General features: G+C 52.9%; 1 protein-coding gene across 2 annotated transcripts in view; it reads right to left on the bottom strand.

The window, feature by feature from the left end:
• Nucleotides 1–325: 325 nt before the first annotated feature.
• Nucleotides 326–18,260, bottom strand: part of Kmt2d (lysine methyltransferase 2D) — a 38,186-nt gene continuing 20,251 nt past the window's right edge. For both annotated transcript variants that reach the window (XM_010623599.2, XM_010623602.2), the window contains exons 35-55: nt 16,287–18,184; nt 14,823–14,946; nt 14,590–14,674; nt 14,420–14,486; nt 14,077–14,309; nt 11,199–13,976; nt 10,922–11,062; nt 10,634–10,801; nt 10,316–10,475; nt 9,268–9,343; nt 8,923–9,098; nt 8,675–8,805; nt 8,045–8,177; nt 7,840–7,967; nt 6,545–7,685; nt 5,020–5,156; nt 4,787–4,917; nt 2,845–3,130; nt 2,590–2,663; nt 2,363–2,471; nt 326–2,201 (exon numbers count right to left, since the gene is read on the bottom strand). In XM_010623599.2, the coding sequence (XP_010621901.1) occupies nt 2,109–2,201; nt 2,363–2,471; nt 2,590–2,663; nt 2,845–3,130; nt 4,787–4,917; nt 5,020–5,156; nt 6,545–7,685; nt 7,840–7,967; nt 8,045–8,177; nt 8,675–8,805; nt 8,923–9,098; nt 9,268–9,343; nt 10,316–10,475; nt 10,634–10,801; nt 10,922–11,062; nt 11,199–13,976; nt 14,077–14,309; nt 14,420–14,486; nt 14,590–14,674; nt 14,823–14,946; nt 16,287–18,184 (8,269 nt within the window). In that variant the 3' untranslated portion in view covers nt 326–2,108. The remainder of the gene's footprint in view (nt 2,202–2,362; nt 2,472–2,589; nt 2,664–2,844; nt 3,131–4,786; nt 4,918–5,019; nt 5,157–6,544; nt 7,686–7,839; nt 7,968–8,044; nt 8,178–8,674; nt 8,806–8,922; nt 9,099–9,267; nt 9,344–10,315; nt 10,476–10,633; nt 10,802–10,921; nt 11,063–11,198; nt 13,977–14,076; nt 14,310–14,419; nt 14,487–14,589; nt 14,675–14,822; nt 14,947–16,286; nt 18,185–18,260) is intronic.

Below are 18,260 nucleotides of genomic sequence, written 5' to 3'. Positions count from 1 at the left end.
CAAGGGCTGTGGCTTTGGGGGCAGCAGCCCAGTTTCCCTACTGTCTGATCTAATTACAGTGGTTCCTGCGGGAGTTACTGTCTTAAACATTTGCAGCTTGAACAGTTGAGGAAGCAGCTTAAAAACAAAAAAACAACAAACTCCCTACCCCCATCAATCCACAATCTCCCAAATTCAAAACAAACAAAAACAAACCTAAAATCACAACAGCCACCGTGCTCCCCCTTCAGCAGGCCCGCCCATACGCCAACACCAAGCCCACCCTACACTCCAGACCTCTGATTCTTGAAAATATTAATTACAAAATGCCCTTTGCCCACAGCCCCTAGGAGAGAACTGCATATAAGCTTCATCTTCAACCCCATGGCTCCCTACCAGAGAAGGGTCTGGGGCCTCACCCACCCCCTACCTACCCCTACCCCCAGGAAGAGGTTCAACTGCAGCACAAGCTTGGGCAGAAGGGGGAAGGAAAAGAAGACAGGGAACCCATCACCCTCTGGCTCCCCCTGGGGCCAGCTCACTTTTGTGCGTTATAACATAGTCCAACTATACAACGGGGTGGGAATTGCCCAGCCTCTCTCTATACCCCCACCTTACAGCAGTCACAGCCAGGGGCGGGGAGTGGGGGTGGGGTGGGGAAAAGGGCGGTAGGTTGGGTAATGGAGGGGGCTCCCCCACAAGGGGAGCTCCATGTGTCCGCCCCACACCCCCCTACCATTTATAAACTGGTTTTGTAAAAAGAAAATAGATATATTTATATAGAATATATAAAGCACAAAAATTAGTAGTTTTACATTTGCTCTCCCCGGGGGTGGGGGGAGAGGGGAGGGTTCTCACCTCCAGCCGGCTCCCCCATGCCCCACAAGACTATGTACAATCCCATGTATAAATAGATAAATACCCCCCACCCTCCCCGCGCTGACACTAAGCTCCCCATCCCCACATCACCACCCCTTCCCACCAGACCAGCAGCAGTTTGGTGACTGAGGGAAAGTGGGAGCTCTGGGCCACACCCTGCCTCACTGGGTATGGGCATGCCACTCAGGGACAGCCCTCACCCAACCCCACCCACCCCATCCAGGGGCTTGAGGGCAAATGGGCTCATGATGAGGTTGGGAAAACAGGAGGGAGATATCCTGGTCCTAGGTATAGCACACGCCTCCTGCCCCCATGTCCAGATGGAGAAGGAAGTTCTAGAGAAACCAGGGGCCAGTCATCCCCAATCTTCATCACCATTTGCTTCAACCACCATCCCATGCCCATAATTAAAAACAAAGATGGATTTTTTGTTGTTGTTTTTTCTTCCTCCTCCTACCCCCCCTTCTACCCACTCAGAAGAGGGCAGTGAGGTGGAGGAGAGGGTTGGGGCAGTAGGGGGCTTGGAGAGGGTCTCACATTTCAAAACAGCAAAAAATCCAACACTTAAATGAGGTAGGTGTGGGTGCGGGGTCTCCTTGCCCGGCTTGCCCAGCTTGCCCTCCTGGGCAGCTTGATGCCTCTTTCCCGTTCATGTTGCATTTGTCAGAGTGGAAAACAAGGAAACACAACCCATAGAGAGACAGAAACACAGAGGAGAAGGGGGAGACAGAGACAGATTGAGAGGGAAGGGGATGGGGGTGAGGATGGGGGCAGGACCCGGCAGGCAGGGCCAGGTGTGGGACCCGGCCTTTGGGATTGTCAAGCTTAGTCAAGTCTCTTTGCAGCCTTGAATTGGGCCAGAGAGGTCGGTGGAAGCAGCACGGCTGTGAGGCCCGGCCACACATCCTCCTCCCCCTCCCTGCTGCCTCCCAGATGCTTCTGGGTAGTTCCTGGCCCATATCCCCCTCAAACCTGAGATGCCCAATGGCTGCTTCTATCTAGCCCCTCCTGGAGCTGGGGGCAAAGATGCCAGCCTGAGGGCCGGTGGCGGGGAAGAGGGTTGTCCCTGGTGCCCAGGGTGGGCTTGGCCTAGGGCCCTCTGCCCCAGCCTCCTGCTCCAGGGGCTCCGGTCAGCCGGCAGCCCCAGCCCTGGGTCCTGGCTCTGGCTGCTACCTCTCTTCCCCCTTATCCCCTTTCAGGGAAGAGGTCGGGGTTGGGGGGACTCCCCTGCCTGGTAGCCTCAAAGCTTCTTAGTTCATCCATTTCCGACAATTCCAGGCTCCACAGTGACAGGGGATCTTGTGCTGATCATCCTCAAAATCAAACTGATAGTCATAGGTCAGCTGGAAAGAAAAGAAGGCACAATCAAAGCTTGCCCCCAGAGAAGAAGGGCATAGGCTGAGATCTGATCTATGAGTAGAGGCACCAGAACTCAGTTCCTGGGGAAGGGCAGAGAAGCCGGTGAGGAGCGGCTTTGTCACTCTCACAGGATGTTTCCTCTTACCTCCTCTCCTTTGGGGATTCGCCGGCTGGAGATGATGATGATTTTGTCCTCCTTGTCAAATGTCACGACTTCCGCCACACAGTTAGGGGCACAGGAATGGTTAATGTACCTGGGCAGTGAGATAAGCGGTGATGACAAGCAACTGGGTGGAGACAGTTTTACTTTTCTGTTGGCCTATGCCCAGAGGGCCACCCACAGGGACCTTAAATCACTCCTGTCTCTCTCACCTGGCAGGGCCTCCGGTCAATGTAGCATCAATCACATGTTCATTGTTTATTCGGAACATGTAAATGCCTCGGTTCTAGAAAGGCAGAAGTTGCACAAAAAGGGACAAGAGTATCAGATACCAGACTTGAGCTTTGGGTTTGTATGGCACACCTCCTTCCCCCAGGTTTCTGTCTGCCCCCCTAGACCCAAAATTGGCCCTTGTTCCTTGGCTGAGTGTGGACCATGCACCACAATGGACCGTGGCCAGCCCATACCTGCTCCTCATAGATTTTCTCCCGCCTGTTGGCCACCTCATTACGGATGATGGTGCCAATGTACTCGATGACCATTGTGTGCTTTTCAAGGTCCTTGGCTGCATAGAGCCCCAGGCCCTGGATACGGGAGCGAGCCAGATACACGTTGTTCTTCCATTCGGTACGCAAGCGCCGGTACTGAGATGACTTGGAGTGCACAAACTGCTTGCTGTACGGGGTGTTGGTTTCGCCTGTGAAGGTGCTCTGATATGCCTTAGACATGCTGGTGCTGTTCAGGGTATGGGGCCTGGGAGGTGATACAGTCCATGACAAGGCAGCTCACCCTCAGAAAAAGCACCTCCCACCTCCTCCCTCAGATGTGCGACATGCCAGTTAGGGACATGTGCTGGCAGCAAGCACAGGAAGTGCTGCTTCAGGAGTAGAGTAGAGGCACCTGGGTCTCAACTCTGGGTGGCAGACAGCCCAGGATGGGAGGGCAGATATTGAGGGAAGGGAGGCACCAATTCCCCGACACTGAGCCTGCTCTCCCATCTCCTCACTTTCTCCCAGCCTCCTGCCAAACCATAGAAAAGGCCATGCTCCTCTGGGAGGTCTTCCCCCAAGCAGCCCAGGCCTACAATTTAAGCTGATGGTTTGCTCAAATGTCTGAATCCTACCCTCCTGTACACACTGGATGCCCGGAAAACAGGAGCTGTGTCTGCCACAGTGGGCTGGATTTGAATTAAACTTGGCTGTGAATTCACAGCCTGAAGGTGATATCCTTGCCTTTCTTCAGACTGTCCCACTCTCTGACAAAAGATAGGGCTGTGCGCAGATGGCTCAGTGCAGGGGAATGACTGCTGCCTGGCGGGATGCCTTTTACCACCCTAGGGCACCAGTCAAATTCTTGCCCATCCCAGAGCAGTGGTTTTCAAACGTTCAGGTTCTTTAATTTTTTTTTTTTTTCTTTGACAAAATGTTGACTGGAACTGGAACTCCAATCCATAAGCTATGTGAAAAAGGAATTCTGGTAGAATCCAATCTGGGGAAGGTGGAATTAAGTATGGGGAGCGCCAAGTTCTCCCCCTCAGATTATGTGTTCAGGTCTTTTTGGAACACATGGACTCACAGTTTGAAAACCACTGTTGTAGAGCATCAAGGACTAGGGCTGACTAGGGGTAGGGTCTCTGACGCTCTATGGCAGCAGCCTAGGAGCTACCACAGGCCTTCAAGAAATCCCTGCTACCATGGATTCTGCCTCCCTCTACCCAAGGTCAGGCTACTGTGGTACACAGAAAGAACAGTGACCCAAGAGTCAAGAGGTAAGGGTCCAGTCCCAGCTATGTGACCTTTGTCTAGTCACGTGGTCTTTCTGGGCCTCAATTTTCTCAGCTGTGAAACGGGGGTCATACCACCTGCCCTACCTACCTCATAAGGTTGTTGTGAGGATCAAATGAGATAATGGATGTGAAAACGCTTTGAAAAAAAAAGTATAAAGTGCTATACAAATGTAAGGTTTTATTATTTTCCTATTATATTTCTAATTTATTTTTGACACCAACTCAGCCTCGGGAAGGGAAGGTGACCCTAGCATTCATGGGGTATCTGATGTTTGGGAGAATCACAGGCCCCCCTGGAAGCAAAACAGAAGTGACCAGGTCCCTTCTATAGTTCATAAAATTTCACCCATGGCCTGTCTACTCAGACCTTCCCCAGCAGCCATTCCCAGGGTGCCCAAGACAACTCTGTCCTACACCCCTGGTCAATTCCATATACCTGAATAGACTAGAGGGGAGGAAAGGGATACCTCAGAGATACCTGCACACCCTCTAATCAGGAGGTTCTATTGAATCCCTGGTTTCTTGGAAGGAACTCTTATCTGTATCCCAAACCCTCATAATGTGGCCAGAGAATCTCTAAACACCCACACCCACAACCCATGGCCCCAGCTCCACAAGCTCACCGTTTGTAGTGTGTGAGAATTTTGGGCTCCGATCGGGCACAGCCAGTGGGGTTGATCATGAGTGGCAGTTCCATCAGGGGGTGGCGCCCATAGCGGAATAAATAGTTCTGACAGCTCTCCACCCCAGGCAGCTGCAGGCACAGGCAGTTCTCTACTTAGCTTGAGCTCCTGTGGGGGCCAAGCCAAGGGTCCCAGTGCCCACCTAGCCCTTCAGCTCCCGGCCCCTTGCTTACTGATTCAGCGATGCGAAGCACAGCATGCACCGTCAGCCCGAAGAGCTCCTCGCCCTTCAGGTACTCAGGGAAGAGTCGCAGCATATCAGCCTCTTTTCTCATGGCAGCCACAGGCTCAATGATGCGATTCCACACAGCTAGAAGGCAGAGAGTAGCCCTCAGAGGAAACCTCTGCTCACTGATCTATACACCTTAGCCCCATTCCTGAGCCGCAGGTGTTTTCTATAGTCTTCACACCACTTTATCATGAAGATGTGTGGATCTTCAAAACGCTTTCCTGGCCTCCTAGTCCCATTCTTTTAAGAAGCCAGGTTTCAATTCTAGAAAGTAATCACAGCCTGTGACAAATAAGCCCAGGTCTGACAGACCAGGCAGAGATCACAGTGCTTCCTGAAAGAACATGTATACGTTTACAGTTGGGAAGGCTTGGATTTGGGTTCTAGCACTGGGCATGGAACCTTGAGCCAAATATTTCAATCTCTTGAAGACTCAATCCCCCCCCCCACACCCGTACTGGGGATTGAACTCAGGACCTTGCACTTGCAAAGCAGGCGTGGCGTCACTGAAAACTCAATTTCTATATAAATTGGGCATAATCATAGTACTCATAGGGTTATATGAACAAAATAATCTATATAAATCACTTAATTTTATGTTACATAGTAAATGTTCAATAAATGCTATGTTTTTTTGTTTTTGTTTTTGTTTTTTTTGTACTGGGATGGAACTCAGGATCTTGCATTTGCCAGGCAGGCACAGTGCCACTGAGCTACATCCCTGATCTCTTCTTGTTAGTTTTAACATTAACACTAACTAATTAGCATTAACAAAAACTAAGATCAAAAGAATTTCATATAGAGAAAAACAAATACAAGGAAGTTAGGATCAGGTTGGGTGCACTGGATGATGGGGTCTCCAAAGTGAATCCTTCAGTTCCATTGAAGATAGGAAAATCAGCTAGAATATGTAAAATCAGACAAGCAAGAAAAGAAAAAAACTGTTTTGAGACAGAGTCTCACTATGTGGTCCAGGCTGCCTTTGAACTTGCTACGTAGCCCAGGCTGGCCTCAAATTCACAATCCTCTTGCCTCAGCCACTGAAGTCCTGGGATTCCAAGCATGTACCACCATGCCTGGCACAAGCAAAATATTTTCAATTACAAAGGAATTTAAGGTTAACTGCAAGCATGAAACACATTGAGTGCCCCCACCCCATAGTATGGAAGATTGAATCCAAGGCCTTCACATCAAGCTACATACCCTGCCTTTTTATTTTTTTCTGTAAAAGGATCTCCCTAAGTCACTAAGCTGTCTAGGTTGGACTCAAACTTGCAATCTTCCTGCCTCAACCTCTCTGGGTGCTGGGATTATAGGTATTTACCACCGTGTTCAGCTTCTCTAGGATTTTTCAAGAGACTGCCAGAAGGTGGGGCAGGATTATTCACAGGGAGGGCACTGACATTGTTAAGTGACCCCAGGGAGAAATTTGGCCAGGTTACCATCTCGAGGATCCAATGCTCACTCACCCTGTGGAGAGGCATCAGTGAAAACCAAGTCCTCCAGGCCCTGCTCCATGACTTTGATGACAAACTCTGGCCGCCCATTGTTCTCACCAATGGAGCAGCGGTAGCAGCAGCGGCGGTTGTTGGTACGGAGGCTCCAGTAGATGCGTGTGGCCTCATAGCCCACAGGATAGAGGGCAGTGGCACTGTGGAAGTCAGCCATCTGGTGAGGGAGCAGCTGTCCAATGGCGTGGAACACAAGGCCCCCCACACGGAACATGTGCAGCCGTTCTCCCCGCTGGATGATGCTGGCGATCTGCTTTACTTCATCCCTCTCAATATAGACCCGCCGGAAGACAGCAAATGAACTCAGCTCCTGCTCACAGGGCCCCTTGATCTTATGCATCGGACACAGCATGGTCTTGTCCTTGAAGAACATACACTTGGCGCGGATGGCACAGGCAAAATGGTAGACATTGGGGCAACGCATACGATTGCAGCTGCTGGTGGCACCGGTTCGCTGGCACAGGGAGCACTTGGTTAGCAGTCCTCGGTGCAAGGCAACCTCCACATTCATCAGTGCCCCGCCCTGGGTCTCATACACCTCCGTGGACCACAGGGCACAATTGAGGTGCACCCACAGGTCCAGGTCCAGGTTCAACAGGCGGGCAGGCCCATCGGTGGCCCCATCCCCCTCCTCATGACAGAAGCAGCAGCGCCGCATATCTCGAGGCACCTTGTCAGGTCGCAAAGCTGTGCCAAGCTGCTCCATGAACTCCGCCACTTCCCGCTCATCCTCCTGGTGCCCACTGCCCTTCTGGATGGTCAGTAGCAGCCGCAGCCGCTTCCAACGCACCCCCTTCCACTTCTTGAGGTGAGGGGGCCGGGAATCTTCACCTTCTTCGGGGGCCCGGGCTCGGGGCTTGGGACGAGCTGACTCAGGGGATGAGGCCAGTGGCAGGGGTGAGGGCACTGGGGGCTCAGCTAAGGGTTCAATGGGAAGTTCAACTAGGGGATCAGCAGGAGGGCTGGCAGGAGAGGGTGCCAAGGGGGATGGGGGTGGAGAGGGTTCCTCTGGAGGCGGGGCCGAGAGCTGCCGCACATCCAAATTGGAGACGTTGTAGGTGTAGCTGTGCTGGGTGGGCAGCTCTGGGGCAGGGCTCTCCTAGGAGAGAGTGTCCAGGATCGTTAGTGCCATCTCCTCAGTGAACTCCCCACTCCCTTGCCAGCCAGATTATGCTCCCTCAAAACACTTCTGCCTTTTTACCCTAGGCAGCACCTTTCCCTAACACTCGCCCTTTGCCTTTCCCCAAGCCAACCTGTTTCAAGAGGCTCAAGATGTCAAGCTGGCTCTTGAGGGTATAGCCAGGCAACACTGCGTCAAACTGCTTCAGCCACTCAGGGCCAGAGTCTGAGCTCTTGTTGCTTAGATTCTTTTCTTTCTCACCTGCAAAAGAAAGGGCTCAGAGCTCCCACCAAAACCCCATCCCCTCTGATCACAAGGCACCTTCCTGCCCCACTCACCAGGGCCCTCGGCTTCCCCTTTCTTAGGCTCAATGCCTGCACGGGCAGGGCTCTCCGGGAACAGCACCTCATAGGAATTGGGGATCTTCATGCTTAACAGTTCTGCCACTGCCACCATCACACCATTCAGGTTCTGCCAGGACAGGTGAAGGGATGGGAGAGACATGTCAGCTGAGCATCTGAACTTAGCAGCAGCCGTATGAGGACGAGGGTGCTACCCGTGCCATGCCAGCTCTTCTCACACACCTCTTTTATAGCAGCTGTTTCCAGACTGCTGCAGACACTAATAGGCACACCACAAGCACAGAAAAACTGACTTTAGCAAATGATGCCTAGAGTAGCCACAAGGAGATTCATTCCATATTTGTAAACTAAAAGGACTGAGGGGGGGGGTCTCATAGTAAAAAACAAAACAAAGCAAAACGCGTACTACTCTTTTACCTGGGTTTTCCAACTTGCTCTGACCATAAAACCCTGCTAATTCAAAATATTACTCTCATCCCACAATCTTTAGCCCCAGCTTTCACAGATAGCATGTGCTCAGGAGTAGTTTTTGAAAATCACATTTTTTATCAAATGACTATCCTCTGACCAGGTACCCTGTGGCCTTGAGGTACCCCCAGGAAATACCTTGGCTGCAGCAGCAGAGACGGTCAGCATGACTGACACCTCACTCCCTTTGCCCTTCTCCCAAGCTGTGGCAGGCAACTTTCCAGGAACCTCCAAGTCCAGAGCCCCATATGGTTTGGTATCTGGGAAGACTGCAAGATAAAGAACTTGTATAGTCTCAGCTGCCTCCCTCCACCACCCACCCCTGGCCCTTGGCTTCTGACAACCCAGCCAAGCTGGGCCTGGCCCATGCCCAGAGCAGTACATACCTGGGATGCTGGCCCGAGGAATGATAGGGATTACAGGGGAGAGGGCCCGGTCATCCTGCTCTCCCCGGCCTGAACCCAGCTGAGGGAAACGGGGGGCCTCCTCTCCCAGGATGCTCTCAGGGGATGAAGCTGGTACAATACTGTCAGGAGAATCACTGTCCTCATCACTCTCCATCCTGTGGGCCAAAGGTAGACATTACTGGTACAGCTCAGTGAATTCTCCCTCCAGATCTAGAGGCCAGTAGGTGTGACACCTCTCACTGAAATCTGCCCCTGGCCAAGAGAAAATGGAGCCATCTGCCCCATACTCCCATGCTCTACTACCAATTTCAGCCCCATCCTCACCTGACATCCTCAGTCTGATTGTGAGGGGGTGTGGGCAAGGCAGCCAGCAGATCTAGACTCTTCACCTCTGAAGCATCTAAGGGATGGGTAGGAAGAAGTAAGGGTGAAGGTGGCCAGAGCAGATAAGATTCCAATTAGCATGAGACCTCAGCTTGGCTATTATGATTCCACCCATCTCCCAATTTGGGGCAGACAAGCTGTATTTATTGACCCTTTCCACGTACCAAACACTGGGATTTAGGTATATTATTTTACAGCAATATTTTAACAACTCCACGAGCTCAATTTTTAAATTTTCTTTCATACTTTTTTTTTTTCCTTTTCTTCTTCAGTGCTGGGGACTGAGTCTAGGAGTCTAGGGAGTAATCTCCCATCCTTTTTGTTTTTTGAGACAAGGTCTCGCTACATAGTTCAGGCTTCCCATGAACTACTAGGTAACCCAGACTGACCCTGAACTTGTGGCAATCCTCTTGCCTCAGCCTCCTGAGTGCTGGGATTATAGGTGTGCACCACCATGCCCAGCTTTATTTTCTTATTTTAAGACAGGGCCTTGCTAAATTGTCCAGGCTGGACTGAAACTTGCCATCCTCCTGCCTTAGCCTCAATAGCCAGGTTTACAGGATTGGGTTTATAATTACACCTCACTGATGACTATTAAATACTCAATTTAAGAGAGGAATCTGAGAATCACATAAGCCAACCAAATCACCTGGCTGAAGTAATGCAGCTAAATATATATAGGTACCAGAGTTCAAATCCATATCGGACAGTAGCCCTACACTCACAAAAGCTGGACTGTTCGGTCTACACAAAGCTTTGTTCAGATTCTCCCTGCAACTAAGCTCCCTTGTTGCCTTGCCTCCAGATTCCAGAAGCCCATCCTTGTCCTCAACAAATCAGTCCTGAAAGGCCCTTCCCACCCAGCCAGCCTGGCCTGGAGGGGCATAGCAGCACACAACCCACTTGTTTCTTACACCAAATGGCAGGCTTACACTAACTGGTTGGCCAGGCCCCTGAATACCACTGGGGAAGTCACCTTTTTACCTACCCCTCAGTGTTCCTTCAGTGTCCCTGGCAGAGGATGGATCCTTGGGGTGCTCCCCCAGATCTTCGGAGGGAGTGACACCATTCACCATCTTCTGCTGCACCGATGGGGGTGGGGTGGGGGGCAGCGACGAGGGTGGTGTCGGCGGGTTACTCAGGTTATTCTGAGGGGTGGGTGTGGGTGTTGTGTACAAAACGGCATAGGGACACTGATGTAATCTCCCGGCCCCACACTAGTCAGCAGTTCCCTCCAGTTTTCCACCCCTGTTCCCACCTCCCTAAGAACTTCACTGTTCCCAAAAGATATTGCCATTTTTCTGACCTTAGTAAGCAGCTGGGAGTAGTAGTCAGGCCCACTGGGCAGTGCCCCACTTCCAAAGGCCCCTCTCAGCTGGCTCTGCCCACTGATTTGGCAACCACTGCCAAAGGGAGCAAAGAGGCTAAAGTTGGCGGTGATGGTAGGCTCCGTCAAGGGCAGCAGGGACAGCTCCTAAGGGGCAAGATGACAAAGTTGGAAACTCATAGCATTTGCACCTGTCATTGCACAGCTGGGGGACAGGGTGCCCCCTTATCCTGGGATGGGACCAGGGGACTGGCTCCTGGGGGTCACCTGTTTCAGCTGTTTCAGCAAGGCCTCGTTGGCCCTGACCCCGTCCTCCTTCCGCAGCTTCTTTCGGGAGCTCACCAACCTGTCGCTTGCCTTCTGTACCCGCTTGGGCTTCGGTGTCAAAGGCTTCCTTGCTGCTGCATCCTAAGCCAGACAAGCCCTGTGAAGGCTGCTGCCCTCATCCTTAGAGACCTCACCTATTGTCCGACCCAGGCCTGTTTGCTCTGCTCCCACCCTCCATGACCCACACAGTCTGATCCACTCTAGCCAGAGTACTCACCTCTTTGTTGTTGGGGGTACCCTGTAGTTTCTGCTCCAGCCCGGCCAGCTTGCTGTCAATGTGCCCGTTGATCTCAGCTCGCAGCCCCTCAGGCCCCCGCCCAGCGCTGAGTTGCACATTCTTTGCGCGTAGAAGCTTCTGCAAGAGCAGATGCCCAGCCTCTGAGCGGGGGCCTGATAGCAGGAGGTGGTTGCTGGTACCTGATGCCCCTACTGGTTCCCCATTGGCCTCCCTCTTCACCGCCTGGGCTCCCAGGGCACATGGCTCTTCCCGAGGTTCCTGCTTGATGCTGAGTTGGGGTGGCTCAGGTACCACCTGTCCATTCACCTGCTCCAGATGCCCAGGTACCAGACTGCACTGCTCTGGCTTCTGGGCTTCTGCTAGGTTGTCTGGGGGGTCCCAAGGTCCCAGCCCCTTGCCAAAGAAGGTATCCACAAGCTGGGAAGCAGCAGGTGAGACCCTCCCAGGAGGCAGCTCCAAAGTTGGCCCCTGGGGCTTTGGGGTGTCTGGATGGGTGGGGGTGAGCTGGGCACTGGGGGAAGGTAATTGTGAAGAAGGTCTCTTTGGCTCTTGGGGGCTGGGTAGTGGAGGTGTGGGATGGACAGGGCCAACACCTGGTCCTGTGGATAAGGCTCCTTGTGGGGCAGAGAGGCGGAGTGGACCCTGAGGTCGAGGCCCTGTCAGCTCCTGAAGAGGGCCTGTCTGGGATCCAGTGAAGCCCCCAGGTTGAGGTTGGCAGCCCAGGAGGCCCTGGAGGGGAGAGGGCTGGGTCCCAGGCTCCTGGTAAGGTGGAGTCTGGCGTACTGCCTGACTCTGCTGCAGCTGCCGCTGCAAGAGGAGAGCCTGTAGCTGCTGCTGCTGCTGAGGGCTCAAGTGCCTCAGCTGTGGATTTTTGGCCAGGACTCCTTGGAGCTGTGCTCGAAGCTGACCCACCGTAGGCGTAACTCCAACCCCAGGTAGACCCTGCCCAGACTGGGGGACAGGTCCTGGTTTTGGAGGCTGTGGCCCTGCATTATTCTGCATGGGTCGCTCTAGCCCAAGGGGCTGCTGGGGACCCAGAACATTCTGGGTCATGGGCCCAGGCTGCTCCCCTAGGGAACCAGGGGGTTGGGCCAGCAGGTGGGGCATAGATGAGGCCTCAGAAGATGATCCGCTGCCTATTTGCCCATGGCTTCCTACACCTGCTGAGTGGAGCAAGTTAACTTGCTGCTGTGGTTGTCCTGGGAGCCTCAAAGGTGGCTGCAGCTGCAAAGAGTTGGGCTGAGGCTGGGCCTGGGGCTGGACAAGCAGAAGTTGTGAGTCCCCAGAAAGGGAGGGCTTTACCTCCCCTGGTTCTGTGGCCACTGACTCAGATGCAGGCCCTATTGTTAACGGCCCTCCCTGATGTGATGAGGGCCCTTCAGTGACCTCTGAAGGAAGGGCCGTCTCTACAGTGTTTTGTTCCTTGCCGGTCAGAAGGAGGGCTGGGCCCAGGGATCCAGGAAAGTGTTGAAGAGGCTTGGCTGGCATGCCAGGGCCAAGTGTCACCTGCTGCTGCTGCTGTTGTTGCTGAGGAGATAACAAAGTTCGACTCTGGTTCAAGAGGCACATCTGCTGCTGTTGTTGCTGCTGCTGCTGTTGTTGCTGCTGGTGCTGCTGTTGCTGCTGCAAAAGCTGCTGCTGTAGTTGCTGCTGCTGCTGCTGTAGTTGTTGCTGCTGCTGAAGCTGCTGCTGTTGATGAAGCTGTTGGGGTTGCTGCTGTTGTTGCTGCTGAAGCTGCTGCTGCTGGAGCTGTTGCTGCTGTTGTTGCTGCTGGAGCTGTTGCTGCTGTAATGAGCCCAAGGTCTGAGCATTCAGTTTGGGCTGCCCACTGTGTGACATCAGGCCCTGCTGAAGATGGGAAAGCCCTGCCATGGGTCCCTGCTGTTGGTGCTGTTGTGGCTGCTGTTGTTGCTGGGCTGTGACCAGTCGATGTCCCATAAGGCCATGACCCTGCTGTGCCAGCTGGGGGGAACTCAGCACCCGGGACTGGGTCATAAGCACCTGTCTGTGAGGGCCCTGGGGGCCCAAAGCTCCAGAGTGCTGCTGCTGCTGCTGCAACACTGCCACCTGGGTAGGGCCCAGCATGCCCTGGGGTCCCTGGGATGGCTGAGGGGACAACTGCTGGACCAGAAGGCCCTGGTGGCTGTTGGGAGGCAGAAGCCCCTGGGGTTTGGGACCCAGAGCCTGGTTTGCCTGTAAACTGGGGCCCTGCTGCTGTTGCTGTTGGACGGCCACCTGTCCTAGAAGATGCTGCTGCTGTTGCTGTTGTTGCTGCTGTTGCTGTTGCTGCAGTTTCTGGGCCAGCTGCATGCGCTGTTGCTGCAGCTGCAGCTGCCTTTCCTGTAAAAGCCTCGAGTCAGGTCCAAGGCTTCGGAGAGCAAGGTTGCCAGGGAAGAAACCCCCTGAGGGGCCAGCTAAGGATCCAGCCCCTCCAGAATGCTGCTGTTGCTGCTGCTGGGCCAGGGCTGTGTTAAGAAAAGGGCCACCAGGCTGTCCAGGTAGTGCTATACCCCCAAGAGGCAGGCGAAGACCTCCAGTTTGCCCACCCGGGGGACCCTGTGGTGGCTGCAGCCCATGGCCAGGGAGCAGCTGTCCAGGGAGTTTGGTGAGTAGCCGGGGACTCTGAGAAGGGCTGAGGGCCAGCACAGCTGAGTGTTGCTGTTGCTGCTGCTGCTGCTGCTGTTGCTGCTGTTGCTGCTGCTGCTTGTTTCGATATTCTGCCATGAGATTAGTGTGCTCCTTCTGCTGTTTCCGAACCTAAGTCAGATGGGTCAGAGAGGTCAGCTAGGAGCCTGCCCACCCATGCAATCCTTCATCCCTGGCTTCTGGGTGCTAAGCTGAAGTTTGCTTTCCCCACCTGATCCAACTGTTTCTGGATCTTGCTCTGCTGCTCTGTAACCAGCTTGAGCTTCTCAGCATCAGCTTCTGGGAACTCACGGCCTGCCTTTTTGGCAGTGCGCTGCTTGGCACACAGAGCCTTCCGAGACTTGCGGTGCACACCAATCTGCTCCTCTAGCACCTTCAATTGCATCTGCAGGAGCTGCTGAGTGTGAAATAGCCACTCCTCATATTGCCGCTGGTCTGCCTCATCTGGAAGAGGAAGTAGGGTGTAAGAACCTGCAAAAGGGTAACTCCAATCTCTTTCCCTCCATAGGTCTCTAGCCACTTCCTTGCACCTTCCCTCTATGCCCCATACTCACTGATAACTCCCTGGGCAAAAGTGGGTGGGTTGGGGCGAGGCTGAGAGGGGTCACTGGCATTCCGCTCCTGCAATGAGAGAGACCGCTAAAAGATCATTGTTCCATACTAGGCCTTAAGAAAAGTGGACCAACAGCATAACACAAGTTCATGCTTCTCCCTGAAAACTTACCTGGCCACTCCCAGGTGCCACATGATTCTGTAGATCACCTCCAGGTCCCCCAGAGAGCCTCTGGGCTAGCAGTGACACTTGCTGCCTGGAGTCCATCAAAGCAGGAAGGAGTTAAGTGTTGGTGAAGGCAAAGTTAAACGGCAAAAGGGCAAGTCAAGCAGTGAGGGAGCCCAACAGGGAAGGGATAAACTGGGAAAGAAAAAGGCCAACTCTACCTTAATCCAAAGACTCACCTGTTCATACCAGGTGCTACCCCAATGCTCCCCTGCGCCATCACTTTCTTGATGCCTTTCAAAGCCACCATCTTGGCCTTTGCAATGGGATCAATGATATCTTCTGCAGCAAATTTGTCCAGGTCTAGAAAGGGAAAAGCCAAACGATCTGGGTTTTGGGGAGGTCAATGACCCATCGTCTGACTGCTCTTTGTTCCACACCCTAACCTCCACTAACCCATGCAAAACAATGACCTGACACAGCAGAAAGACCATTGAGCTAGGAACTGAACATCCTAGTGACACAGCTCTGCTATTCAGAGGACATGATCCTGTTTTTGTTTATTTGTTTGACATGATCCTGTTTTTGCTTGTAGAGTGCTAGGAAAAGGGACTCTAAATATTTGTTGGGTCAGCAGATCAATTTACTTCACCTAAGCCTCAGTTTATCTGTTTGATAAAGATCACCCCTGCTCTGCCTACCTCTTGGAGCTATAGAGGACTGTATGTAACAAGAATTATCAGTACGTTTTATGACCTAAAAAGAAGTCTTCAAAGTAGTCTTAGTGCAACCAGTACACTCAAGAGTCCAAGATGTGGGTACTATGGCAAAATCTTAGAGCTGTTAGGGACACAAAAGAAACCACCTAGAACCCAATGTCCTGTCAATCCAGGATGCTGGGTAAAAAATAAACATACAAATAAATAAAGAGAAGCAACCATCAAAATTTTTCTAAAATAATCCATTTTGTATGTATCTCCACTCTTCAGAGAGCTAGCTTAACTGACTCACCACTTTCTAAAAGACTAGCCAAACACATTCTAGAATTCTGAGGCAGTGAAGTACTAGAGTGCAGCTCAACCTCTGCTAAACCACTGGGTAATCTTAGACAAATTACTTAACTTCCATACCTCAGTTTCCTCTTCTGTAATCAAACACAGTAATTGTACCTATTCAATGAGTCTGCTGTGATGACAATGATTGTAAAGCATTCAGCATACTGTCTGGCAAACAGTAATTAATAAATGTGCTGTAAGTTGAGGTTATCCTCAATATGGTCCTATTTACCTCTCCACAATTATGGTAGTGTCCACTCACTTCTACTTCATTCACTGTTCTCCAAACATACCCCATGTTTCCCTATCACTACAGCCTCAGTCAACCTTTTTTCACTCATCTGGATTGCTTTTTCTTGTACACCTGAGTGCTGAACTTTCAACCTTGCCACAGCCACAAAACCTTTGCTAATCAAGCTTCATTCATTAATTCATATATCAGAATGCTTCCTATATGCAAAGAACTGTTCCTTCCCTTCATAAAAGCAATAGTGCCCTCTGCTTACATCACCACTATACCACTTAATCAAAACTCTTGTGTCCTATCTCCCTTTACTAGGGCGTACCTTAGGGCCCTAGCCTCAATGCCACTTGGAGGTAAAATCAATCACCCCTCAGTAACTCAACCATGCCAGTAGCTGAGGTTACCTGTATCTGGGAAGAAGCTGTTGGCCAGCTGCTGCTGCACTGCCAGCTGCTGGGGCTTCATGCACATAGAAGGTGGCATGGTGCCCATGGGTTTCTGTGCTAGTACTGGCTGTGAGCTCTGCTGGGGCACCAAGCCTGCCTGCCCCCCATGCTGCCCACTCAGCATATGCCCTTGGTTGGACACCATGGCCATGGTTGGGGCCAGGCGCTGCTGGAGGGCATGAGCTGGAGGCTGGGTGGACATCAGTGGTTGGCCCAAACCTGGCTGTCGGGCACCTCCAAGACCCAGGGCAAGTTGCTGTTGGGGCCCAGTCAAACTGGGAGAAGAACCCTCGTGTGGTAAAGGGATTGCCTGGGCAGGGCCTGCTGTGGACAGTAAGGAATGTTGCTGTTGCTGCTGTGGCTGCTGCTGTTGTTGCTGTTGGGCAGGCTGTAGCTGGGCTGAAAGCTGCTGTTTCTTCTGTAGCTCCTTCTTCTCATGTTCCAACAGGTCTTCAATAAGCAGGGGCAACTCACTGGCTACCAGCGAGCTCTCCATCTTGTCTAGTTCATCCCCTGATGCTCCATGTCCACTAGGCAAGGTCAAGGCTCCACTCTCTAGTTCAAACTTCTCTAGCAGGGAGGATCCTCCTGTGCCACTTAGTGGGCTGGGGGTCAGCAGGTGAGCTGGTGGTCCTCCTGTGGCTCCAAAAGGACCTTTCTCAACTGTGTGCCCACTGCCAGAAAACGGCCCTGTGCCCATCCGGGTGTCCCGACTGCCCAGCACATTCTGTCCTGGTTTTAGCCCCAGGCTAAGGGAAGTAGCCGCAGGTCCTGGCTCTACCTTAGGGGTGGTAATGGTGAACTGGCAAGGGGAAGGGTGGCGTCCACCTTCCTCCACCTTGGGCTTCACCTCAGGGAGCACAGATGCCAGGCGAGGCTCAGAGGCATCAGTGGCAGGGGGAGGGCGCTCCTCAGGGACCAAGGGTCCTGGCTCCACCCCCCGAAGCAGGGCCTCCCGCTCAGCCTTCTCATTTGCCGACTCCACCAGCCTTAGGTGCTCATTGAAGATGTCCTTCTTGTCCCCAGTGTCCAGCTCAGGGTCAGTGTACGCCAGTAGGTCAAACTCATCTCCATTGAGCAGGTCATCTAGGTGGGGGTCATTGGTCTCCAGGTTTTCCAGGGTGCCCAGCTCATCATCACCCTTGGCCACATCCACACCTAGACCCAGGTGAGCAAGCTCTTCATCATCCTCTAGGGCCTTGTGGGCATCAAAGTCATCATCTAGCTCAGGATCCTCACAGGGTAACTTCCCAGCTTCCAGGGCCAGGGCAGGGGGACGGCCAAGCTCAGAGCTGGAGGGGGGCCGGGTGACCAGATCTAAGCCAGCTGTCAATGCAGGAGTCTTGGTGTGGGATGTTGGATGGAGGCTATTGTTCAATTCAGGAGCAGGCGGGGCCGGGGGTTTCTGTGGGGGAAGGCCTGATACTGCCAGGCCCCGAAGCCCTTCAGGAGCCAGCCGGTGGGCATCCTCATTTACAGGGAAAAAACGGGGCCTCTGCGGGGGTCCCTGACCAGGAAACGGAGGCCCTCCAGGTCCTAGTCCTTTCTGAACATTGTGCCGCAATTCAATGAACTGGGCAGGACCAGATGGGCCAGGCACTGGCTCAGCAGGACCTGGCAGGCGGGTGGGAATTCCTGCCAAGGGGGAACTTAATGCTTGACGGCCAAGTTCAGATCCGGCAGTTGAAGGAAAGCGAGTAGACATGGTGAGTCGCATGGAGGCTGCTGCTGTTGCCTGCTGCTGCTGTTGCTGCTGCTGCTGCTGCCATAGTTGCTGCTGTTGCTGCTGCTGTAAGGGCAGGGATCCAGGATAGGGCACTCGCTGATAGAAGGCCTGGGAGCCTCCTACCAGTTGCCTGGAAAAATACACAGTTGTCAGTGAGATATAGTTAGGCTGAAGAGCTAAAAGGGGACTTGGGGCAGTGAGGAAGG

The sequence above is a fragment of the Fukomys damarensis genome, unplaced genomic scaffold (genome assembly GCF_012274545.1).
Source record: "Fukomys damarensis isolate Sample0158 unplaced genomic scaffold, DMR_v1.0_HiC HiC_scaffold_15, whole genome shotgun sequence".
Taxonomy (NCBI): Eukaryota; Metazoa; Chordata; class Mammalia; order Rodentia; family Bathyergidae; genus Fukomys; species Fukomys damarensis.
The sequence above is the reverse complement of the archived record's forward strand: the minus strand, read 5'-3'. Positions and strand labels throughout refer to the sequence as shown.